This window comes from Neolamprologus brichardi, chromosome 18 (genome assembly GCF_056152115.1).
Source record: "Neolamprologus brichardi isolate AB-2024 chromosome 18, ASM5615211v1, whole genome shotgun sequence".
In the NCBI taxonomy this organism is placed as follows: domain Eukaryota; kingdom Metazoa; phylum Chordata; class Actinopteri; order Cichliformes; family Cichlidae; genus Neolamprologus; species Neolamprologus brichardi.
In genome coordinates, this window is record NC_142121.1 from 10,789,819 (window position 1) to 10,816,502 (window position 26,684).

A 26,684-nucleotide genomic window follows, 5' to 3' on the forward strand; every position below is an offset into this window, starting at 1 on the left:
TTAATTTGAGCCTGACAGGGTTAATTGTTTTATTTCCTCCTTTTTTTGTTTAGTTTTTTTTGGAAAGCTTTAGAAAAAGATCCGTTTGCTGGGTTGCCCCTCACAAGCATCGCATTTCATTACAATTTGCCATGAGACCAGCGTTTGATAAGTTAAATCAATGTTGTTATTCTTTATTTCTCAACACTGAACGTTCGGGTGCTCTTTTACACGGACTCTGAAAGGATAAGCTGTTGAATCCACTGCTACTAAAACAAATTTAATGCAACTTAGGGATCAAAGTAATTCTAATTCTGTTTCTAATACTCACCGCCTCTGAGTCAATGCAATCACAACAAAACACATGAACAGAAAAAGAAAACACTAATCCAACTCAATACTCATTCCAAAAGGGGGAGGTTTTTAACAAATCCTGAACAATCAATGTTTCTGAATCATTCGTGAAAGACAAGAAAATCCCTGCGACCAAACTAAGTTTGAAGAAAGGAGTGAAATAGGTTTGTTCTCTGGCTGAGAGTATGATGTGGTGAGCTCCAGCTGAACAGAGTCAGCCTAATCGAGTTTTTATTGATTTTTTTCCTTTTTGACCCAAACACATTAATTAAAAGCAAGTTTTTGTCTTATTTGCCAGTTTTTTCTTAACACATATCAAAGGAAAAAGCAAGTTAAAACCTCAACGCCAATATTTTAACTACAGTTTAAACATTACAGGGATGAGGATTAAATAGGATGTTTAAATAGTGAGAATTACTGAAGTTTAACGTGCATAAAGAAAATTTCAGCAGCAACAGACAATGCAATTCAAGTTGTTTAAGATAAAGCTGTCAGAAACTGAACTGATAAACTAGTATCTATTTTCAGAGAGGGAAATACAAAGTGAATATCAAGCACTCATGTTACAGAACATCGTCAAAGTGGAAAGAAATGTTTTGCCTCGCAGCAAATGGGAAATGAACAACGAGCCAAGGAGAGGCAGACTTCATGCTACAGAAGAGAGTTTAGTGTTTGCAGGTTGAAAAACATTTTCATAGCTATGTGCTTTTTACACTGTAACACTTCCAGTTGTTCCAGCTGAGCAGCATCAGAATAATCTTCTACAGAATAATAAAGAAAGACATATAATGTTATACTGCAACTAACAGCAAATCTTTACCCAAAGTGTTGAGGAGGCGGGACTTCCTGCAGTGGTAGGACAGTTCCTGTTCGCAGTGCTCTGACTGGCTGATGGCAGCCAGCAGCTGCTCCTCTTGAGATGAGTAGTCGAAGTGAACCGAATGCTGGGACACAGCTGGAGACGGTCGCACTCGGGTCAGCTCAGTGTTGTTGTGCAGGAGCACCATCCATGTGTTTTCCTCTGGTGGGAAAGATGAGCATGCAATTTATACTCAGTTATTATTATTACAATAAAGCTCCACTGCAAAGTTTCTTTCCTAGAATGTGTACGATTTAAATACCATCTAAGTAGCCAGACTGTGAAATTAGCAAGATATGCATGATGTAACTACACAAATAAGCCTGTGATGGAAGAAAGTGAAATGGATGACAATTATATTTCTGCAGATTATACTTTTTAGAAAATAGCAGATTCAAGAGTCGTCTACTTTCGTATAAATATCCCTCCATTTTGGTCCTTCTGTTTAGTGTCGTGGAGTGGCTGGAGCTTATTCCAGTGTAAGATGCGACATGCAGACAACCACAGACTCCCACATTCACACCTACAGCCAAGTTTGAATCGCTATTTAATCTGTGGGTGGAAGTCGGCGTACCCACAGGAAGAACAGGTGAACACAGGACTCGAGCTGACTGGGAGTTTTTAGCCACAAAATCTTTTGCTATGATGCAACAGAGCTGATGAAGCTGCCCTTTTCATGCTGGATCTTCATATTTTCCTTCAGCGCTTCACTTTCGAGTTCGCCGCAGCGAATCATCTGCTTCCATCTCCCTTGATCCACTACCATGGTCTCCTGTCAGAACAACCCGCTGCATGTCCTCCTTCACTACATCCATGAACCTCCTCTGTGGTCGTCCTCTTTTTCTTCTTCTTGGCAGCTCCATGTTCAACTACTGCTGTGCAAAATATCTACTATACCTTTTCTGCGCATGTCCAGACCATCTCAACCCTGACTCTCTAAATTTCCATTCAAACTGCTCAACTTGAGCTCTTCCTCTGATACTCATTTCTAATCCTCTACCAGGAGAGAAAGACAATCTTAGCATTTTCAACTCTAGCACCTTTGACTGCGCCTTCCGTCTTTTTGTTAGCGCAACCATTTCCAAACAATATACCATAGCACAGGGGTGGGCAATTCCAGGCCTCGAGGGCCGGTGTCCCTGCAGGTTTTAGATGTGTCCTTGAACCAACACAGCTGATTTAAATGGCTAAATTAGCTCCTCAACGTGTCCTGAAGTTCTCCAGAGGCCTGGTAACGAACTAATCATGTGATTCAGGTGTGTTGACCCAAGGTGAGATCTAAAACCTGCAGGACACTGGCCCTCAGGGCCTGGAATTGCCCACCCCTGCCATAGCAGGTCTCACCACGGTCCTGTAAACCTTCCCTTTCATTCTTGCTACTATTCTTTTAACAAATAACTGCCCTTTTGATGCTACATGAAAAAAAGTAAAATGTCAAATTTTAGAAGCTGGAGCTTGGGAATGTTTTACTGGAAGAAACAGGAACAGATCAATTATCCAAATAGTTGATCTAAAGTATTTAATGGTCATTTGATCTTCTGCAAACCAGCCAGCTGATTCATCGGCTAAGTTTTGCAGTTATGTTTTGTTTTTTAATGTATATTTGATGTATAAATGTAAAGTGGTGACAATGGTTATCAGTGCTATTGACTGCTATAAATTTCCCAGTCCTTCAATAGTAAATGTTTGACCTTGTTTCCTAATGTTTATGTCTAAACGCTATAATTGACGAAACATAAAAAGTAATACTTTTTTTTCATTTTATGAGTGGGTGATTTCAGCTCAGCTCACTCTGTGTGTGGATTTTTCATGTTTTTCATGCTGCTTCCAAACACATGCATGTTAAGTTAGTGTGTTACTCCTATTCTAGTGACTGATCTAGGCGGTAAATTTTCACTTTCCGTCAATGAGTTGGACAAAGATAGAAAAGTAAAAACAAAAAACTAAGTAAGCATGTGATTCATAGAAAGGTAAAGAACGTTATCATAGTTCATTTATATGATTACACAAAGGGCATGAAAGATTGAGTGAAAGAGAAACAGGAGGAGAGGGAGTGATTGAAGTCTATAATGAAATAAAAAAAGATGAAGGTGGACAATAATGTGGTGTGTGATAAGCGGGGACATCATTTAAAGTTATGTAATCATCTCAATCATAAAAAAGGTTCAGTGATGATGGGAGGCAGGCGAGGTGTAAAAGCATGTGTGAGTCTGTGTGTGTCACCTGTCATGTTGCAGTAGACCAGCTGTGGTTTGATCGGTCCGCTGCCATCCACGTCAATGTAAAAATGTCCTGACGTGTTGCCGTTGTGTTTGTATGCCTCGCAGGACTGTTCGTACACAGCTGGGAGGAAAATAATGAGAACTACATCAACACGCTGACCCACCGGAGCTGCGAGGGGATGAAGATCGCACGCTGTGGAGGATTACTATGCTGTGGGTGCTGCTTCATACGTATGTATCACAACTGAATCAAAGTCCCGTGATCAGAGAAAAGAAAAAATAATCGGAGGTTCCTTTTCTGCACCGGCATCCCATAAACTAAAGTTTAATCCAACTGGAGATGACAGTAATGACTGATGGGAATACACAGCCTCAATAAATTTAACTTTATCAGACCTTCTCGCCTCTTTCTCTGTGTCTCCATAAGTCTTCCTCTCATCTCCGTCTCAAGCACGCAACAGTACATCTTCTGCAGTCAAAGAAAGGAGCCCTTCAATTCAAATCCATATCTGAAAGTTCCCACACTCTGCTCACCTGTTTATCTCGCTTCTTCTCCACAGCTAAAGGCTTTTTATTCCTCACACTCCCCGAGTGTGGTTAGAGACCAGTTTTCAAAGAAACATCAGAAATAAAAATGAGACCATAGGTAAACCGTGTGGGAAACGCTCCTTGTTTTAGTCTCGAGGATTTGACTCGAGGCATTCAGCACACAGCCACTAAATCTCACCTGCAAGCTCAACTCACCGTCACGGTTTTATATATTTATTCCCTCTTTGGTATTTTAGTCACAGCTACAGTCTCATTAACCTCCATCATATCACCTTATACACAAAAAGGCGTTATAGAGAGAAAAGATGTGCAGGTAATAAAATAGATCTCAGGGGACACCTCATCTAAAGTTTGATTCCATGATAAAGATTTATGGACACGCAAGCAGTCAGAAGATCACACAAGAGTTTTCATCTTCCTTCAGATAAACAATATTTTCTAAGCAGGTGTTTGTCAATATTTATTCTCTAACAAATACTTATATTAATTGTAAATTACATACTTTTATTCTCAGACTTTTTCTACAGCAGAGTCACAGTTAAAGATAGTTCTTATTTGTCTTATTTCGAGCATTAGTGCAGTTAATGCACCATCAGAGACAAGATGCTCAGCTCTCTTCTACTTTCCTTCAAGTGATCTTTCTTTTGGCCAGCTGAAAATCTGAATGGGAGGCTTCTGGGGCTTCCATACTCGTCACATGTGAGTATGTAACAGGTGCAAGGATTGTAAATAACACAAATCAGGTGTCAAAAATCAAGCTGATGCAGAAGTGCTTTAAACCTGGCCAGCAGGAAGTGACTTACTGAGGTGTACAAAGTCTGTTTGTATAGAGGTCTATGGGGAAATGACCCTCAGCTTTCTTTAGTTAGAGTCAAAAAGGGGGATAATGTAGGGTTTACTTCAGAGTGGGCCTCCCTCACTGACAAGTGGTACCATATGAGTGTGCAGGAAGTAGCAACAGCAAAAAAATACATAGCTGTGTACCACCCTTAGAGTTTACTTTGGTTGTCACACACAATAACGACAGGAGTCACAGTTTTGTGTTACCAATGTAAAAGGTTGGATATAACTTAATATTGTAAATAACTTAATAATTTTGACTGAACAAACCCACCCAAGGCATTTTTAATTGACTTTATTTTCCATTCCCCTTCCCTGTTTTTTTCCCCCCTCCTAGTTTAAATTATTCAAGATGAAAAACATCCTCATTATCTGGCTTGACACGCTATCTGTTCCTCATTTGCATTTCATCTGTCCCTCTTACCCTCCCCCCATCTTTCTCCATTTGCCCTCACTTGTTGTACTTGTCATGTGCTGATGTTTAGCTGTCGGGTGACTCACAGCTGTGGCAGGTTGCTCCGCTGTAGCCGGTGTCAGAGCAGTTACAGTGAAAGACGGTCCAGGATTGGCTGCAGCGGCCACCGTGTTCACAGCGACTGGGAGAACACCTGAGAGAGAGAGAGAGATATGTATAAACCAGGGGAAGAAATCCCAGTTTCCATCACGTTTTTGCAAGTAAAGAGACCATATCAGCAACAGGAAAAGGCACCATGCTGCATTCATTTTGATTAAAGCATTTTAAGAGCAGACTGTAACGTGTAGCTGGAGAGAAGATCCTGATGCAGGATGCAGATGCAGACAATACTGACAAAAAACACCCCAAACGACCAATTGGGAACAAATGTTTTTTTTTAATTTTTATTTTATGTTAATTCAATAAGCAGAAAAAATGAATAAATAAATAAATAAACATAATCGTGTGGAACAGCAAGAAACCCCAGAGAGTGCGAGAAAGAAGGGAAATACAAGCGAAATCAAACGGGAAACAAAGACAGAAAGCAACAGAAGCAGGACGTGAAATCACCACAAAATAACCTTCAAAGCAAATCACAAGACAAGTAACTACCATTAAGACACGTCTAATAACCAAACACAGAAAGACAAGAAAGAAAAAAACACTAATTGAATAAATAAACTAACAGATCCCACGAGAACCATGACAAAGAGTAACAGAGCAGCAGCACCTTGAGGAAAAAGGAACATAATGTGTTTCTGCTGCTGATCTAGCAACCGAGCATTTAAGTGTTTGACTCGTAAACTTTAAGAAATAAATGACAAAAAAAAGATAATTTCAGTTTGACAGTGAAAAATAAGAAGATTAATGTGTTACATGGGGATCTACTGTGCTTTTCCCCATTTTCTGCTGTATACTCTCAGATATTATAAGGAAAATGGTCAAAGTTTCAAAATAATGAGGTCAGTTTCAGACAGAATTTTTTTTCTACTATTGATTCAGTTTGATGTCAACATTGATCAGTAATCGTTTGCTTTTGTCTGACTAATTCTGCTTGAGACTATTATTATAACCCAGGTGTAGGCAACTCCAGGCCTCGAGTGCCAGGTTTTAGATGTGTCCATGATCCATCACAGCTGATTTAAAGGGCTAAATAACTCCTCAGCATGTCTTGAAGTTCTCCAGAGGCCTGGTAATGAACTAATCATTTGATTCAGGTGTGTTAACCCAGGGTGCGATCTAAAACCTGCAGGACACCGGCACTCGAGGCCTGGAGTTGCCTACCCCTGTTATAACCCATGAAAAAAAACATACTTATATATAGGGATGCAACGATACCAATTTTTTCAAACCGATACGATACCGATACTTGGATCTGAGTACTTGCCGATACAGAGTACAAAAACTGATACTTCAGAATAATAAATAAACACTTCTGTTTGGAATAAAATAAATACAAATTAGGTTTGCGAATAAAATAAACTTTTAAATTATTGCAGAGTGTCCATATTGTAAACAAACAAACAAAATAACGAAAGTATTTGGCATTGACGAACAAACTCCTCATCAGTCCACTGTGCCGTTAAACCAAGGACTGACATCGCACACACTGCTTGTCTTTACCTCTTCAGAAAGTTTTGGCACTGTTATTTTAACTGCCCGTGGATTTTCTCTTGACATTTTTCATCGCTTTTCCAAAAACCTGAGTTAAAGTTGGCTGTTCCGGTCCACACTGCTACAGCAGCCTCCAGTTTCTCTTTTTTATCTGGAGCCGCCAGTCTCACTCGCCTAACCCTGTGCCTGTTTAGCGCGGGATGTCCCCCTAGTGGCCAATCTAAAAAACTACAACAGAAATGACCAGCCACCCTCTGATTAATGAAATAAGTTGGTATCGGTTCATGGTATCGGTTAACTTTTACGCGTATGAGTACACACACATTTTACAGTATCGGCCCCGATACCCGATACCAGTATCGGTGCATCCCTACTTATATATATGTAAAATAGTATGTTTTCCCTCTACACAGTATTTTGTTCTGCAGCAGTGTAAAACAAGACTATGCCACCTCCTGTGAGTTATAAGAGCAATTTAAAAGATAAATGAATAATCTGAAGATAATATACACATACATTATTCACAGACATAAAGTGTGTATGGAAAATAAATCTTTCCGAAGTATCAGTGCAGCTTGAAGCTGATGTTATATTAACTGCACCCAAATATTCATTTCAATGCTCCTCTAAGGCTGGGGAAGTCTCCGAGATATTAAATTATTTACATGTTGTTGTATAATGTGTGCCTTGGTGTCATTGTAATAACGGTATTTACTGGCATGTAAATGCACTTTGAATCTTGGCGTCGCGGACTAAAAGCGTATATTGAGAAGAAAAACAAACAAACATAAAAAACACCATCATTAAACTAGCTCTGCTTCTAAAATTCACCTTTTCATTTCACAGAGGGAAAAAAGTTTTTCGCAGATGTTCGAGGTCATTTATCCTAAGACTCTAAATCCACCTAATGTGCTACTAAACAGCAGTGAAACGACATAAACATTTTCAATCATTTCCAGTATCGGTTTTTGTATTTAGGTACAATCTGAGATGTTGCTGGGTTAAAAAGAAATTGACTTCCTTATGCTTAATGGAAAATATCCATTGAAATACCTTTCCTCCGTGAGATCAAAAGAATAAATTCATTACTTCACAGACTCATGCTTTAGATTTTTCTTTCATTTTATATAAAAGGAAAGGTTTTCCAGTGAACAGAGGATATCTTTTCGCTTCTTCTCAGCGGCAGATCTTCTCTGACTGCTGCAAGACTGTTTGAAGAAGCTCCATCAATGACTCCAAATCCCAGGAGACTTTACTGAAGCTATGTGTGTTATTTATAGATAAATATCATACTGCTGTAACCATCATGACACCAGTCCTGTGTGGGAGGAGGGATGGAGTGGACTGAAGTAGGCAGGCAGAGACTGTAAAAATCGTACGTTTCAGCGCTGGAAATGAAATCACTAAACTCCAACATTTAAAAACTCTGCTACCTTTGACGTGTGCTTTCCCCTTCCCCTACATTTATATGATCTACAGTGGATATGTGTGCAGCTCACAAGATACTAAAGGAGTTATAAACTGCCTGTGAAATGACAAATATTGTAGAGACTGTAATCATATTTACAACTTGCGTCAATGACTCCAGATCCCAGTTTTTTGTTTGTTTGCATCATCTTGCTTTTACAATTTTTCCCTGACTTGTCAGATACATGTATGCAAATGTGACTCGTGATTACTTTGTCCACTGTGGGAGATTTGTTGTGACGAAAGGCAATGTGTAATTTATTATAATAAAACAGAGCAGTTTGTTATTAGGAAGCAAACGTGCACAACTGCAAAGAGCAGAATATTTTGTCACATGATGGTAGAAGGTAAAGGTAAGAAAACAAGTGAACGTCACTGTTACGTTCCCCTATAAAGTCCAAGGGATGTGGTAAAGTAACAAAAAATATCCAGCTTAAAAAAGTAGACAAGGAGGCAAAATTGTTAAAGTTAAAGGTTATTTAATTTGAATTAATTAATAAATCAAAAGAGACAGACAAGCCGCTATCAACTTTTAAAGAAAGAAAACAAAACCCAGGAGTTGGTCTCTAAACTGAAAAGTCACTGAAACACACTCCTCTCCACAGAGCAGGAATAAACAGCCACCCCACACACAGCTCACTAGCTTCTATGGCACCAGAGCTCACCTTTTCTCTGGACTTAAGTGCTCCATCTTAATTGCTGAGTAGAATCAGCTGTACAAAAAGGGGTGGCGCCTAAAGCAGGAGAGACGGCAGGGACATCCACACAAGGCTAAATTCACCGGAAGCCCCGCTGAGGCTGTAACAGTCGCAGATAGAAAACTGGCTGTATCCCAATTCAGGTTCTGCAGCCTTAAAGTATGCAGCCTCAACGGTCCTCAACGACCGCGTACTCAAAGACCGCTAAGGCCGGAAGTGCGAGGCTTGTGAAATGGGACGGTCTAGCCTCCGTTGCGCTGCCCAGGTTGCCTAGCAACCATGATACTAACAGCTGGAAACGTTTCATACAGCTTTGTTTGACAGAAATGAAGGAGAACATATTTGTTTGTTTGTTTCTACATGAGCTTTGATCATTCTCTGTAAGATTAAGGTCAGCTATTGAACGGCGTATATTTTAAAGTAAAGGCTTTAAAACCAAGTTAGTACAAACGTCACTAATGTCACATAACTTTGCAGACATGTGGCCAACAGTAATGTTTTAATGTTCTTCGTTATTAAAAATTTGCACATAAATAAGCGACATAATATTCAGTACTTAGTTTACTAAGTTACTTTTCAGGCGCCCCTCATCCGCCATTTTTTTTCGGCAAAATTATCCACACCAACCACTGCAAATTCAGGGAAATTAAGGACGCATTTGAGGGCCACATTTCGAGCAGCCTTCGAATTGGGACAGCCTTCGTCACGTTGCTGTGACGTAATTGGCCTTAAAATGCGTCCTTTAAGGCTGCAGACCCTGAATTGGGATACAGCCACTATGTTCTCTGTTTGTCTGAAGATTTTCTAAAGCGCAACTGGAAGAGAAAAACTTTGTAGGCAACCATCAAATGAGCAACTTGTGAAGTCAGAATAAAAGATTACTTCAGATGTGAAATAATCTTACTAACAGTTAAATGATCATGTTTTATGTAGTTATAAAAACTTGCTCTTAACTTTTATTAATTTAGTTTCTCTTTGCTTCTAAGTTCTGCGATAAGTTTTACTTTTATGAAAACTCAAAAGGCTGTACATCTTTCTGCATCTTCTACGTGCGAGGCTTCGTTTTGTTTTATCTAAGCCGAAAACACAAATCAAGGCACTAATTGCTCTTCTATTAATGACATGGCGGAAATGGCTGAATATATCATTATAATATGTACTGTGGCATAATTCATTCTTCTGGGTATTTCTGAACTTCTATCAGTTTATTTATATGTTTATATACACTACAGAAACATTGCTGTTGAACACTGCAGAAACATAATTCATACTTTTATTTGTTCACTGGCCCTGAGACTCCAACTCAGATATTTTTAGTTTCCACCAAAATGTGACGGCATGACTGGGACACAGTGTTGTTGCCATGGTCACTCAGGAGGTTACTGAATCAATAATCCACGAGTTGTATTAGAAGGTAAACAAATATGTAAATCCTCTGTCTTATTTGTCTCTTCACTCTGTTAACATGGCCCATAGATTATACCGAGATTATGTTTATTTTCCATAAGTTGCACACAAAAGATGAGTATAGGCAATGTGACATCATGTATTACTGTGTTTAAGCCTTAACACTGGCATTTCGGCTGTTGCCATCTTGTTATTTTGGAGCCAGAACCAACCTTATTTTGAAAAGACAGATGAGTGATAAACTACCAACTGCTCCACAGAATGTAAAGTGTAACACAAAGACACAGATACCCATTACAAACTTTAAAACATAATACCAGAACGCTGATAAAAATTGAGCATAGATTTCGAGGTCCAGTTCACTGACAGAAATCATTGAGTTGACACAGTTTAGCTTGTCCTGGCACCCACGTGTCACTCAAAGAGGACAACACTCCAAAACTGCATAATTTTAAGTTTTAATAGATCAGCTGAGTCACTTATGTAAACCCTGAATAAAAACGTGTTTATTCCACTTTAAATTTGGGCGTTTTGTCATGCGACCTCTCATGGACTACCTACGTGTCCAGGCTGTACCCCTGTCATTTACTCAATGGCGGCTACGGCAGGGCCCAGCCCTCCTGAATCCCTGAATTGGATAGGCGGTTGAGGAGAGGACTAATGTTAACATGGGAGTCTAGAGGGATTGACTCACCTTTGAAACCAGCCTGAAGTGGCCATTTAAGGGCCTGCATTTTTTGACATTTTCACACAGACTCTATTTTTCCAGTCCCACAGGTTGATGGTACCAACCTTTTTTGGTTAATAGCGGTATCTGCAGTGATATAAAGTTTAAGAATAGTATTAGTGGTGTTTTGCAATTAGGTTCAATTTTCTGCCTTTTTTCTCAGCTTGCTTGAGCATCGTCTGTTTGTATTTGTTACTCTGGTGTGTTGAGCTCTCAAACCACTGCACAACAGCAATCTTTGAGACAGATACCCCAAAAACTGTGCTGTACCTGAGAGAAGTTACAAAATATATGTGACAGATTAAAATAGCCATATGAGCTGCTGTGTCTCTGCTAACCCACATAAAGGAGTGATGTGACCTCATTCTCTTGAGATAAAGACACAGAGAGGACAACAGGAAACGATGAGTAACAGTGTTTTTATCTACACCGGTTGCTTTCCATCTGTTCCACGACCGGCTGGCACCTCCAGGAGGTTTGACACACACACACACACACACACACACACACAAAGACAATTTTAAGTCAGCGGTGGATGCAGCGCTCGGCAGTATGTGCAGGCTTTGAGCAGTGTGTTTTTCTCTTCTATCCTAAACGTACATTTCAGTGTGTGAGTTTACTTATGTAAATGTATGTGACAGTTTTAAACTGTGTGTTTGCCCGAACACAGGCAGCAATATTTAAGAGAAAACAGATGACTGCACAGAATCTGCAAGCTCGCCTTTATTTAGATAAAAGCCCTAACTCAGCAGCCTGTCATCCTGCAACAGTGTGATTTTTTTTTTTTAAAAACCTCCATTTATCTCTATACTACTTTAATCTCAGAGTAAGCTGGAGCCTTGAAGATAAACCACTTAGCTTTCACTTTAAATTCGCATTTCCACTTTGGTCCATTCCTTTATTTTACACAGTATATTGAGTGTTTGTGCATGTGAGTCAGTAGCAGGGAGTGTTTCAGGAACGTGACTGTTGATGCAATCAGACTCAGTGTGTCAGTAGTGTGTACTGTACATGATCTATATAGATGCTTTTGTCTGACTGCTGATGAGCTTCAAATTCAATGCGGCTTTTGCTGAAATGAGAAGTCTCTACACGTCTTACATGTGCATGCACTCAGGGGTAGCAAACAAATATGAATTACTGAGAGCCTGTGAGGAGATGAATGTGTGAAATTGTTTTGCGCTCTGAATCACTTTCGCAATTTTGTTTAAATGGTCTAAAACATTCACTATTCTAAGAAGGAGCCCTCACACTTAGCTCACACTGCAATATGAGATGTTAGTGAGTCGGTCAGCATCATATGGATTCTATGAAGGGCCTTAGTGGTTTTGTAAGACAGACCATAAAGAGCCCAATCACAGTTGTTCTTTGCTAGGTGCAGCTTAAAGTTTCCAGGAGTAGTTTGGATGAGTGGCACTAGATTAAAAGACAGACACGCAACAAAATTCTAATTTCTGGCACCGCAGAAAGTATAACTTACCTTTGTATAGGTGGATCATGATTGAAATACATTTTCTTGTGGGCAGTGCACCAGGATGGCCGAGTGGTTAAGGCGTTGGACTTAAGTTCCAATGAGCAGATGCTCTCGTGGGTTCGAGCCCCACTCCTGCTATAATTTGGTACCACATGTGTGGTAAACTAAAGTACTAGTGTGTGAATGGATAGTGTAATTATAAAGCGCTTTGAGGGCCCCGGAAAGTGCTATATAAATGCAATCCATTATTAAACTAGAAGTTAACGATGGACTAAATCACAAGTTAATGAGTTTTATTATATGTATTAAAGGAAGACAATGAGAAAGGTCTTTTGGCCAATGATATATATCTACTAGACACAGTGATTTTTACTATATGATATGATATGTTACCTTCTCAAGCAAATGTTTTGCAGTGTATCTCCAAAAGTTGATTCTGTTCATCTGGACGAAGCGTTTTCAGTAGGAGAAACGTTTCGTCACTCATCCAAGTGACTTCTTCACTGCTGACTGCAGGTTTCCCCAATCTTATAAACAGTACATTTGCATAATGACTGAAACCAGCCCACTGAAGGAAAAATGGGCTGTGAGGTCAGTTCCTTAATCATAATTATGCAAATTCTCATGACCATTGATCAACAACCACTGATCAAAGGCCATGAGTACCATTCACAGAGAGTTGGGGAATGGCTGCAATCGCAGTATTGCAAGATGGTGACAGATGTACCCTCAGGCCCCCTCCTTGATTCAGAGATGGTCTTTCCCTTTTAACGTAAATGACCTCCTTGACTCTGCACTCAAACCAGCGTTCCTCCCTGTCTAGGATGTGTACATCCTCATCATTGAAAGAGTGTCCACTGGCCTGTAGGTGTAAATAGACTGCAGAGTCCTGGCCTGACGAGGTAGCTCTTCTGTGTTGTGCCATCTGCTTCGCCAGAGGTTGTTTGGTTTCCCCGATATATAAATCCTGACAATCCTCCTGGCACAACAGCGTACACTATGTTACTCTGTTTGTGTCGGGGGACACAGAGCCACAGAGACTCTGTGTTTAGAAAAAAATGCATCTCAACTGTTCCGATACTCCTGACACGTACGGGATCACTACAGGTTTTTGCTTAGGCAGCTGTTGTACTTCTCTCCCGGATTGACTGGCGCTTTCTTTTGGCGCCTTCCCAGCTTTAACAAAAGTCCAGCTGGGATAACCACATTTACTCAGGGCCTTCTTGATGTGATGTTGGCGTTCCTCACGGGTAAATACCAGGATGGCCGAGTGGTTAAGGCGTTGGACTTAAGTTCCAATGAGCACATGCTCTCGTGGGTTCAAACCCCACTCCTGGTACATTTTGGAACCCCATGTGTGGTAATCTGGAAGTTATCTGTGGGAACTTACTTGCGCTTCCTTCTGCATGTTAGTAAGTTAGTAAGTAAGTGTTGTGTTAAAGGAAGACAATGAAATGCAGCTCAAAAAGCAGTACTTCATCTTTCCTTGGCTTAATGATATATATCTACTAGACACAGTGATTTTTACTATATGATATCATATGTTACCTTCTCAAGCAAATGTTTTGTAGTTGATAAAAAAGTTACGCATTTCTGGGTTTGTTGATCGTGACAGACTATTACTATGTGAGCAGACACCAGGATGGCCGAGTGGTTAAGGCGTTGGACTCAAGTTCCAATGAGCAGATGCTCTCGTGGGTTCAAACCCCACTCCTGGTATACATAAAGAACTCACATCATTTTCCCTGTTCTTTACCAGAAAGAACATTTATAATTAGGGTAATTGTTCCTGTTATTACTTTGTGTATCATCAACACAGAAGCTAATTGTTTCTGCTACACATGACTAACTCTACAGATCTGAGATGACTATAAATTACTTTTAGAAAATGGAAACTTGGCTTGCTGTAACAAAGTGGGATCCAATGAGCAAATGCTCTTGTGAGTTCAAAAGCAACCCCTGGTATCTAATCTGAGTGGCTAACGTTACCACAGTAAACTGCAGTTTAATACATGCATGAAGGCCAAGGAAAACAATGTAACGGCTACTAACATGAGCATAAACTCAAATATCCTTAATCCTCATTGTGCGTGTATAACATGTATGTGTGTGCATCAAGTTTACAAAAAAACACTGAACTCACCAGCCAGTTGCGTTGCTTGTGGCCAAAGATAAGTGATTAACGGTGAGTAAAGAAGGCTTCAGGGGCAAAATACTAGATAAAATATAAAGTGTTGCCTCAGGCAAGTATTTTTCCAAATTGACAAAAAGAAAGGGATCTCATAGCTGTCGACTACATTGCTATGAGTTTTAGTCACATCCATCATGCAGGTATAATCACTGGAGTGACATTTTAATCAACAGGAATGCAGCACAATGTGAAAGCAGTGCCCTGTTGATTTAATTATGTGTTTAGTTTTTGTACAAGTTTTTTTTATTTTATATTTTGATGTTTCTTTGAATTTTGGTAAATATGGAGCACCAGGTCAGTGTTCAGATAAGGTTGTAAACAAGATGTTTACAACAACAGAATATTCTGCTGCAGGCATATTTGCCTCCACGCTGCAGTTTTACTGGTTTTCAGTAAGCTGTGCTTTTTCTAAATAGCTATACTGCACATATGTTAGTGTCATGACACTCTAGCAATGTTTTAGTTTACTCTCTGGTTGTGATCACACATCCTTGGTTGCTTGGCAACTCTTCTTGCACTGACAAGAGCAATCAAGCTTGAAACCAAGTTTATCTAAGAAAAAATAGCCATCAGTTTGCTTATCACAAACAGACCTGTACGTATTCAATATCAAGGTTAATGTCTGTCAAGTAAACACTGAACCATAAACAATCAATAATGCAAAAGACACAACTATGTCCAGATGAGCAGATTCAACTTTCTGTGATTCATCTTGTTGCGGCCCTGTTCACTACATTTAAAGCTACAGTCCTTGCCAGGACTGTTACAGTGTAACAGCTGGCATGACATGTATCAGGCCTTGTACATCACCAGGCTGTGCGAGACCTGAATATTTAAGATGTTGGACTCAGATGGGTGTGTACCCATGTGGATTTAGGCTCTACTCTAGCTATCACAGATATTCTTGAGGACCAAACAGTTCTTTTTGAATCTTTGACAGCTTTTCAAGTCAGTTGAAAGGTGGATAATTTTCTTGCTTTACGTGTTCAGCTGATGTCTGTCAAAGCAGGCTCAATCTTTCATAGCTCTAGGTGAACAAGCCTATTTATGATCTTCCACTGGTATGTAGACACCTCACCAGAGATGACCCCGGGGGAACAATCCCATGTACTATATATAGTATGTGGTATTGTTAGATATGAATACACGTGGGCTGCATTTAATCATGCAAGGAAACACCAAAATAAACAAAAAACAAAAGTGTAGGCAAGAAAATCTCTTCCAAGGTTGTGAACAGGCTGGCTGAGTAGTTATGGTGTTGTACTTGAGCTGCTTAAAAACATTTTAATTGTGTTGCTTGCAGTTTGAAGTGTTGAGTATAAAAAACATGGATGCTTCTACATACTTCTATAACAGTCTCCTTTATATGGAAGGTATGTGTGGTGTGACCCATTTTTCTTTATATCTCACAAGTACGATTGTACAGTAGAGGCTATGTTTTCTTTTGTTTTTTGTCTTGTTCTGTTCCTGCAGCCAGATCTGAGCAGGAGCTGAATTCTCATGAAAAATAATCTGATAAATGTGAGAAAGGAAAGGTATTTAATTAAACCAGCTGGAGGAGATCCTCTTTCTCTGGTGAAAATGTGTAGCTGATGTCTGCAACTGTATTCACGAACTCCATATCATATATAAGTGTGTGTTTTCTGGTTTTTGCCAAAAGGAACATTCATAATTATGATAATCGTTCCTCTTATTGCATTGTGTAATTAGTGTATCATCAAGACAGAAGGCAATTGTCTCTGTTGTGCATGACTTACTCTGCCGATCTGAGAGGACTATAAATTACTTTTAGAAAATGGAAACTCTTACACTTGTTCTCAATGTCTTTCTGCATCTGCTGTATGCCCTGCCATATTTGCGTTTAAGATTTACAACAATTAGACTTCTTTTAGCCATCCTGGTGACATAGCTTGCACTAGTAAAACGATTGCTAATTATTGGACATTAAACTGAATTATTGTGAAACTAAACTGGAATGGTTGCAGTGCCATACTTAGGGATGACATTTCACTTTTTTGTGTGTGGATGACTGATGGGATTTCATGTCAGAAACTTAAAATCCCTCCTCAGAGTCAATCTCATATATGCCTTGATCAAGTGCATTGGAAAGTTATATAGGAACCAGGATGGCCGAGTGGTTAAGGCGTTGGACTTAAGTTCCAATGAGCAAATGCTCTCGTGGGTTCAAACCCCACTCCTGGTATTATGTGCTTTTCTGAAGCTTCACATAACCCTTACCTTGTGTAACAAACCTAGCAACAGCACTCTCTGGTTAAAAAAAATACATAGGTAAGTGAAACTGCAGTCATTTGTATAACAAAGATTTCATGTCATATATGTACCATATAATAGTGATTATCTGCTGGTTGTTGTAAAAAGAGCTTTTGCATTTGCAATAATTTTTCCTACACTGTTTTGAGACCAGTTTTAAATAAGACTGTTTTTAAAGTTTCCATAATGCTTGCAGTGTTTATAATATCTAGGAAAGCCAGTTTTCATGACTACCGTTTTCCTAGCTTTGGCTGTATGAAGATACTGGGCTATTCCTCCAGTAAAAATACCTAGCTTGCATTGTAAAACTGCAGTGATTTGCTTACATGCGCTTACATCTACTTGGTAGTTTACTTGGAAACTACCAGGATGGCCGAGTGGTTAAGGCGTTGGACTTAAGTTCCAATGAGCAAATGCTCTCGTGGGTTCAAACCCCACTCCTGGTAGAGCCAAATTGGCTGTCCATGTGGAGTTCTGATTTACTTTGGTGTTAGTAAAAAGTAGTGACTATAACCAAAAAGTTACAGTGATGTGTTAAGTTCCAGTGGGTTCAAATCCCACCCCTAAATAAGTGACATAATATTCAGTACTTACTTAAAGTTTACTCTTCGGGCGCCCCTCATCCGCCGTTTTTTTTCGGCAAAATTATCCACACCCACCGCCGCGCTATGCATTCTGGGATATGTTGGGCCACAAAGTCTACACCGCCATGTCCTTAAAATTCAGGGAAATGAAGGATGCATTTGAGGGCCGCATTTCGAGCAGCCTTCAAATTGGGACAGCCTTCGTCGCGTCGCTGTGATGTAATCGGCCTTAAAATGCGGCCTTTAAGGCTGCAGACCCTGAATTGGGATACAGCCGAAGTTCTCCAGAGGCCTGGTAATGAACTAATCATGTGATTCAGGTGTGTTGACCCAGGGTGAGATCTAAAACCTACAGGACACCAGCCCTGGAGGCCAGGAGTTTGAGACCCCTGTGTTAGAGTAAGGGTTCATATGTAGTTGAACCTTAGAGGAGGGGTGTCCAACTCCAGCCTTAAGAGCTACTGTCCTGCAGCTTTTAGATGCATCCTTGTGAATGAATGGCTTGTTACCAGGCCCTTGCCAAACTTGATGGCATGCTGAAGAGGTAATCCAATCATTTGATTCAGCTGTGTTGGAGTAGGGATGCATCTAAAAGCTGCAGGACCAAAGCTCTCGGGGACTGGAGTTGGACACCCCTTCCTTAGACTTTCCTTCTATTTTCAGAACCACACAGTCATTAACCTGTGATAATTATCCAGTGAATTCACAGCAGGCAGTTTACCTAAAATCAAACTGATTATATCCAAGAATAGAAAATATATGTCCGCTAGCATGTGTGTGATTAATGTTCACTTGTGAAAATGTAGCATTGTATGGTTTTCTTTCAACAGGTCTGATTTGGATTAGTTCATATTCTTGGATTTTGGCCACTGAAGATGCCAAAAAGCTGAATTATTCCATTAGTACAATGATATTGGCAGATGTGAACACTGTTGTGTTTGCATTCACTACAGCTCCATTATGTTCCCATCGTCACGCACACCCACCAACCGAGGGTGAACATATCTCAAAGGCTGCTGCAAAACACTGAGCTCTCTTGGGAGGAAATAAATTATTTTACCAGAAAAACAATTTCAATCTGTTCCAAACGTTATTCACTGAACCCTCCCTGAGTCTCCCTGAATATCACATCCATACTCCTGTAGGATCAAAGCACCAAACACAGAGAACACCAGGTGATCAGCAAAAGTACCCGGTGTATTATGTGTGATGCTCAATTCCTTCTCTAGCTCATAAAAGATGGAAGAAAGCAAAAAAATGATGGCGCTAAAAGCGATGATGCGAACAAAAAATAATAATAAAAAAGGATGAAAGGCAGCAGCCAAAATGCTGTAAATAAAAGATGACAAATGTTACAAAATGCTATCCCTCAAAAACCAAACAAGGGAACCACACCAAGACTGACTCCACCTGCAAGCAGGCTGAATAGACAGTTTTCAAAGGTTGTCATTCAGCTTGTTGAATGTCAGGAATAGACTCAAAAGAACAACGAATGAATACAAGAGGCAGGAGGAGCTGCAGGTGCACTACCGATAAGAGCTTTAACACTGAACACATGTTCAATATCCAATTTTTGGATCTTGCTCTCTTTAGAAGTATTGCCTTTCTTTTTATGTTTTCTTTTACTCACTGCTTTTACTTTGTATTTTACACTCTCAGTTAGACTTTAGGGACAAATATTGCTTTGTTTGGAACAGGGACAGATGTAGATTCGTATTAAAATACACCATTTCATAGAGTAATCCATGGGTTTGAAAACTCAGGTCTGTATTTACTGCAGGGCATTTTTACATGTGCCCCCTTACTGTACCATTAAAGACATTTTTCGTCAACCTGCCTCTATAGCTAGAAAAACTATTTAATTGACATGTACTCCTATTATTAAACATGGTCTACTTTACTGTGTGGAACAACAATGATTATGGTTTCCATTCATTTTGTCTCTGTGTATTAAACGTTTATGTGTTGATTTATTATTTTTACTGTAATTCATCCCTTTGAACTTTATCAAAGCTTACGCTAAGGGTATCGGCAGATGAATGCAGATTCAGGCAGCTTTTTAAAGGCAGAATTTTAAATTAAACCGTCTTTCTATGCCCAAGAAGCCCATGTACCCATTTGGGTTAATAAAATTTATTGTTATATTACTTAGAAGTAATTAGCTGCTACGTGTTTATGTGTGACAGACTGAACTCTTTGATGGGATGAGAAGTGGGTATGCAATAAGCAGTGTTGGGAAGGTTACTTTTAAAATGTATTCCATTACAGAATACATGCCCCAAAATGTATTCTGTAACGTATTCTGAATACTTTGGATTATTTATCATGCTGTTTACAACTACATGAATGTACTATTGCTGTGATTTATTACTGTTACTGAAGGTCCGCGGCTCCGAACCGTAGTAAAGGGACCTCTGGCTAATACGGTGGGTTCTGTGTCGGGCTCGTAGCTGAAAACTAGCTTTACTTTGTTGTCTGGGTCAACTTTGCTAGCGAGAGACAGAGAGAGGCGTTGAAAGGCTGCTCCAACGGAACTTATTGTTTTTGGAGGAAAACATGAACACGGTGTACAGTCGAGTCTTAATAGCTTACTTACAACTGGGCTCGTCAGGCACTCTTCTTGGCAGCAGTGGTTATTATTATATTTACATGCTTCCAGCTCCCGTTTTTGCTCACGACAGCTCGTACTTTTCCTTTTTCTCCCTCCCTCGCTCACAGACACATAACGGGTATGGCAGTCCATTCTCCCTGCAGCACGGACTACACTGCCTATGATGCTACATTCTTTAGAGCTATACCTGTAGCATTCTGCCTATTAGCTTAGCACAACAACAACAGGCGCTCTCTCACCCAGGAAACACAGAGAGAGAGCGTCACCCTGTATCCATGGCAACCGTAACACTGCCGCCTGGAACAATAGAACATAGCTTTCAAACAAAACCCAAGCAGTCCTGACCCGCCACAATATGAAACAGGGAAGTACCGCCGTGTAATCCCTTTATTTCAACAAAGTAACTGTATTCTAAATACCACCTTTTTAAACGGTAACTGTAACGGAATACAGTTACTCATATTTTGTATTGTTTTAAATACGTAACGGCGGTACATGTATTCCGTTACTCCCCAACACTGGCAATAAATTACCAACATATTGTAACTGACTATATTATTTGTGCATATGTATGTACAAACGCCCCAGACAGTCAAGGAAAAAGACTAGCATGTTTTATTAGCTAAGGGGAATGTGTGTCATGCTTGTGTATGTGTACAGAATGCTGCAGTCAATGACAGAGCCACTCCATCACATTATGGCTAAAATTAAACATGAATGCTTATCCAAGCAACACAGCGGTAAGGATTTATGCATCGGTGTTGGTGCGTCTCAGTGTCAATGACAGCGAGGGTATAAAATGATTTAATCTGAGCTCAGTGAGACGGGTTCCTGCTGGTGCTGACCTGTCAATGATGCCGCACATGTCGATCTGCAGCTGGCTGTAATTTCCCAGCAGTCTTTGCTGCACCTTGATCAGGTCGACTCGCTGGTTCTCCACCGTGAGTAGACGCATGCAGCCCTGGAAAGTCTCGAAGAGGTTTCTGCATTCCTCACTGTGCTCTTCAGCAGGACAACCTTGATGGGAAAGAAGTTTTATCAGTTAAAAAAAAAGCCAAGACAACACCGATGAGATTATGCAATCCTCCAAAGAAAACAACAGGACAGGCCATGTGCACAAGGTGTTAACAAGACCAGTAGTTTGGTTTTAAAGTTTAGTGGTGGTGTGAAAATTACATGTATATTGCAGGAACTTTCAGATTGGCTTTAAATGTATAAATGAAAGCTTTACAGCATGCTTGTGAAGTGAAAACATGTAGCACAAAGCAGTAAAAACTCTGCCTCACACACATTTTTACCAGTGAAAATAATCTGTAAAATGTACGTGATACCGCTGCCTTACTAGTGCATACAGGAGACAGAGCACATAACACCCACTTGCTAGTGAATGTGCCCAAATATTAGTTGCTCTGTTCTTATATCAACACAATCCAACATCTCATGCCCTTTGTCCCACAGAGCTGGCTGGTTAAAGATCAGTTAATATCTCATCTGCATTGAACACTTCTGTTCATACAGCTTTCTTAGGTAAGTCCTTATGCCCTTTAGAAAATGTCAGAACTGCAGTGCATGAGTAAAACGATGAGTGAGAGTAAAATGAAGTCAAACTCTGGTAAAAGGTCTTCTACCACATAAAGAGTGGTGCTGTTATTTGAGCTTTTTTCTTGTACTCCTAAGTGCCTAAAATCCCGCAAATGTGGACCAGAGTTCACTCCTTTCCCTTTAACACACCTTGGATTGTGTGCACTATCGAGTGCCTCCTAACTGAGAAAAAGGAAGTTTTCAAGTTTAGTGACTGGGAAAAAAATTAGGTTGGCATAGCATGAGTTGAAAAGCAGTTTGAAACAGGAAAAAGGGGACTCTAAAAGGAAGTTAGACAGGAAATTGCAGTGCAATAACATCAAAGAGGTGTAGAGAGGAATGAACATCATTACTGGCTTCAAGCAGAAGAGAAATCAGCTGTTTAAGATGCTCTGCAAACAGATTTGACCAGCTGCTCCCTTCAACCTCTGCCAGTCCAGCCTCTTCGCCATCACCACCCTCACTAAGCATCTTCTACACCCGCTTCTCCTCAGCTCTTCTTTACAGTGGATTGGGTGAGAGCTGAGCTCAGGAGGCAGAATTCAGGGAAGGCGGAAGACCGTGGTGCCCGGTACTCTGGCACTTAAAGACCGTGTGTCAAAGCCGGTGGAGCCTGCCTGTGCTATCTTCAGCCTAAGTCATTGGTGCAGGAGGAAAACATCATGTCTTATGCCAGTAAGGCAGGGCAGCTAATGATGATTAATCACCACAGAGCAATTGCTCTCACTTCTCAAATAACAGAGATATGATATGGGGCGTGGGAGCCCCATGAGACCACAAGTCCAACATGCGCTGGAACCATTACAGTTTGAGTACCAGGGGAACACTGGTGAGGATGACCTGGTCTTCTCATGCAGTTAATAGCATTCATAATACTGATGATTAGTCTTACGGGGATCATTTTCACCCTTTAATTGGCTATTTTATAGCTTCATATCTATCTTTAAATCATATGAAAACAGGTAATCTTTTTTGTTGTTGTCCGTTTACTGCAGCTAGCGAGAGTAAATATGTAAATGTGCGAGAGTGCACTTGCAGGATGATAAAAAAGCCTAAAGCTGTTAAACAAAATGCTAGACTACAATATTGCTGAGCAGATAGAAAACAAAGGAGATGAGATTTTTAGGCAGCGAGGGAGGCAGTGGAGTATGAACAAAAGGGGGAAAGGGAGGGAGAAAAAAGAAAGAGAATGAAGTGGATTGCAGCATGAGGCAAGGACAGAGTAAAGAGAGACAAAAGCAAGATGAGAGAAAGAGTACACTAACCGTATGATGCAATATACACATCTTCTATATAAACATAGCTATGCTCTTTTAAACTGTATTGGAACAAGCTGTTTAATCCTCTGCCTTTAAGCCAACTTAATCTGACTGACTTCCCCTCGTTAGCAGAAAATCTGAACAACAGATGGGTGGAACTGTTGTGTGCCAGAGATGACCATATTAGGGATATCCAACCTCTCACTGAAACGAGAATGTGGACCAGTCTAAAGCCTGCATGAGTTTTTGGCATGTAGGGTGTACTTGCACATGCACAGACCTCAGCATTTGAAACTGAGCCATGTTTAGTATGAGCATCCATCCTTGTAAGTGTGTGTATATCTATATCAATAGCCCACTTGTGCCTTCTTGTTCTAGTAGCCCACTTCTCATCAGCGTGTCCTGGTTCCTCAACATCCGGGCAACGTCCAAGCTGGTATGGTTTCAGTTTTCTGTCTTTCGCTCATGTCTGAGGTAGGCTTGGATAGCATGGGGGGTCTAGCCTAGGGACCCTTGTTGGATACAGGAGCTTGGAAAGAAAAGCATCTGGACTAGTTTAAGTTTCTTGAAGACGTTTCACCTCTCATGCGAGAAGCGTCTTCAGTTCTAAGACCAAGTGATGGATTTTAGTCCCAGATTTTTTTGGGAGTGACCCTATAATGTTCATGGACCTACTATTGATCCTCCGCCGAATCTCACCAGCCAAGGTGTGAAAACAGGTACTGTCAGCCAAGGTTTCAGGTGAACCCATTGTGACACTTTGCCTCACCCAGTCATGTGACTTACTGAGATCAAATGACTCAAAATGTGAGTGAGCGTTAAGGCGTCTGGGAAGGGATCTCAAAACTGGATTATAGATGGCAGACAGTTGTAAGCGACCCCCTCTGTTCAAAGATGGTCGCTGGCATCCTCGAAAGAGTGACCTTCATCCTTTAGATGCAGATGTACAGCTCAGTCTTGTCCTGTTGAGCTTCTTGAAGAAGCTGAGACCTCTAAAAGTTAGGTAACAGCACCTTGACTGCCATTAGGTATCAGGATGTTGTTGCCTTAGACCCACTGTCAGACCCTAGTATGTTGGTGCAATAGGTCCAGGGTTCCTCCTGGTGCACCACAACGCCTCATGTGGTGACAGCATGCAGGCAGTTTGGGGAGGATACCACTGAGTGCCAATTCCAATTATTCACTTCGTTAGCCTTCGTTGTTACCTTCTTTGTTACCTTCTTTGCTGCCTTCTTGGCTCTCGCAGCAGGTTTCTTCTTGGTCGACAGGGTCCGCTCTCGGATCAGGTCTTCTCTTTCCGATGTCCACCATTTGGTACCGGTCCATGAGAGTTGAGGCTCGGGTGTGAAATTTATGGTTTTCATGGTTTTTATCGATAACTCGGTTTTCCTGGGTCTTTTCCCGTGTTGTAGTTGTGTGTCTTATTTTGAAAGAAATATTTACACGTTATCATAGCGACCAGAGAACATTAAGGGGGGAGAGGGGGAGGATGTTACTCTCAATGTTGTTGGCGCATTTCAGGAGGACGCTGCTAATAAAGTTACACAATTTCACAGTGAATTTGCGTTTATTATTATATTTACAGAATACCACAGTTTTTCTCTTGGTCGTATCATTTTATTTTGTCGTATTTATCCGTGACACCTTAAAGGCCGGTCTGTGAAAATATTGTCTGACATTAAACCGCTCCGTGGCGTAAAAAAGGTTGGGGACCGCTGCAATAGATCACTTCTGGGACGTTACATTTCGGTCCATCTGATGCCACCAGTTTGCACCTCAGACTATCCAGAAGCTTGTTGATGTGCTGGTTCAGAGCTGGGAGGAGATTCCCCAGAACACCATCCATCATCTTATTTGGAAAATGTCCCAACATCGTCAGGCATGCATACAACCACCAGCTGCATCATTTTTGAAAGAGTGTCTTTGAATTCAGTCCTCTGTACGGTGATAATTTTTATTTCCATGAAATGATGTAGAATCATTTTGTTCCTCCCGCATTACTCAATCCAGATCAGTAAAGATATCAAGCATGATTTATTTTCCACACTAGTTTCTGATGTACTTTGCCATTCAATTTATTATACGAATCAGGATTATGCAATATTTAAACAGACATGAGATTGTTCGCTTTTATTCTCAGCTTCCTGAATTTAATAAGAACACACCCACACAGTCACGATGAAGGAGGTTAGCTGTGTATGTAGTGTTAAACACCTCAAAGAGTATTTTTTTCATGAACATTTAGCTTTCCAGAGAAATACTTTTAAAATCACTTTTCAGGGGATCTTGTAACTGAATAAGAACTTTAATTACAGCCAACAGAAGGAACAGAAATCTTCTAATTGCTTTTCCAGTTAATCTAAGCATAGATATAATACGTAAAAACACATATACTTAAGGAATTTCAAAGTTTTTTAGTTTATAAAAGCCCAAAAGCCTGAATTCAGTCTTACCACCAAAGAACAGTTGACTTTCTGTGGTGATGGGAAATGAGGGAGCAGCATGAGCAATGCCCCCTTCTCCTTTATCCACAGCGATTGTCAAGCGACCGCGTCTGGCTGTAAAATCCACTGAATGCCACTGACCATCATTTAGAGCAGCACCTGAGAAAACAGCAGGCGACAACCCTAATGATATTTTATTTCTTTTTATTTTAAAAACAGTATTAAAAACATAAATCAGTAAGGGGTTGACACATGAAAGGTTAGGATTTCGTTGTGCAGGTTTATACACTGACCTGCACTGAGCTCCAGCACCACTGAGCCACTTTTATGGATCATCAGTCGGAGTCTGGCGTCACTCAGATATAACCAGACCATGCCCTCTTGTTGAGGAAGGCTAAAGGTGAACAGAAGCCCTCCCTTGTTCCACGTCCTGAACTGGAATCCGACAGACACACCACCCGGCGAGGACGCTGCAGTCCCGGGCAACTGGAGGAAGCTCCGTGGCCCGGGGAACGTCAAAGCAACGGAAACTGGCTCAGCACAAGAAAAGGTCACATTGCCCTGAGAGAGAAACATGAAGAGTGGAGAGTGGGGAGGTGGGAAGAAAAAAAAATGATTACTGGTGAGATAAAACAACATAAAACATGAATATTAATCAGCTGCTGAGGGCGTGTCGCTGTGACCTTGTGGCGCAGCGATCTCATCAGCAAGTCTCCTTGAATATAGCAATATAGCAATGGCTCCTAACTGGAAAACAGCAATGTCACCCATCACAGAGCTGTACAGGGAGGTAGATATGCATATGAACAGTGCTATACAGGCATTTCCACTGCGGCCCATTGTTTTGAGTAGTGGTAATGACACTAGGTCCATTGCTAAGGCTGTAGCAGTTATATATTACAGCCCCTGCACTCTTCTGGGAATATCAGCCTGCTATCTTTATAATGCTCTGGAAACACAGATGACATCTAAAAGCCCTTTGTAGAGTAGTTAAAGTGATATATGAAAGTATACGGTGGAGAAAGCTTCACCACTGCAAAATAAAAAGTAAAAAGTGGGCTATAAAATTCCGCAAAAGCCATTCACTAACACATATGCA

At 40.5% G+C, this 26,684-nt stretch overlaps 1 protein-coding gene and 5 non-coding genes across 6 annotated transcripts in view; 5 read left to right on the top strand and 1 right to left on the bottom strand.

Annotated features, from left to right (window-relative positions):
• Window positions 1–26,684, bottom strand: part of LOC102798502 (contactin-associated protein-like 4) — a 155,729-nt gene that overhangs the window by 48,805 nt on the left and 80,240 nt on the right. The window contains exons 8-13 of the mRNA XM_087831495.1: window positions 25,879–26,146; window positions 25,595–25,744; window positions 21,147–21,318; window positions 5,305–5,411; window positions 3,416–3,535; window positions 1,154–1,354 (exon numbers count right to left, since the gene is read on the bottom strand). Coding sequence (XP_087687621.1) covers window positions 1,154–1,354; window positions 3,416–3,535; window positions 5,305–5,411; window positions 21,147–21,318; window positions 25,595–25,744; window positions 25,879–26,146 — 1,018 coding nt within the window. The remainder of the gene's footprint in view (window positions 1–1,153; window positions 1,355–3,415; window positions 3,536–5,304; window positions 5,412–21,146; window positions 21,319–25,594; window positions 25,745–25,878; window positions 26,147–26,684) is intronic.
• trnal-uaa (transfer RNA leucine (anticodon UAA)) lies at window positions 12,700–12,782 on the top strand. Its single transcript has one exon. It is a non-coding gene; the product is annotated as a tRNA-Leu (tRNA).
• On the top strand, window positions 13,901–13,983 carry trnal-uaa (transfer RNA leucine (anticodon UAA)). Its single transcript has one exon. It is a non-coding gene; the product is annotated as a tRNA-Leu (tRNA).
• trnal-caa (transfer RNA leucine (anticodon CAA)) lies at window positions 14,281–14,363 on the top strand. Its single transcript has one exon. It is a non-coding gene; the product is annotated as a tRNA-Leu (tRNA).
• Window positions 16,956–17,038, top strand: trnal-uaa (transfer RNA leucine (anticodon UAA)). Its single transcript has one exon. It is a non-coding gene; the product is annotated as a tRNA-Leu (tRNA).
• Window positions 17,470–17,552, top strand: trnal-uaa (transfer RNA leucine (anticodon UAA)). The gene has a single exon. It is a non-coding gene; the product is annotated as a tRNA-Leu (tRNA).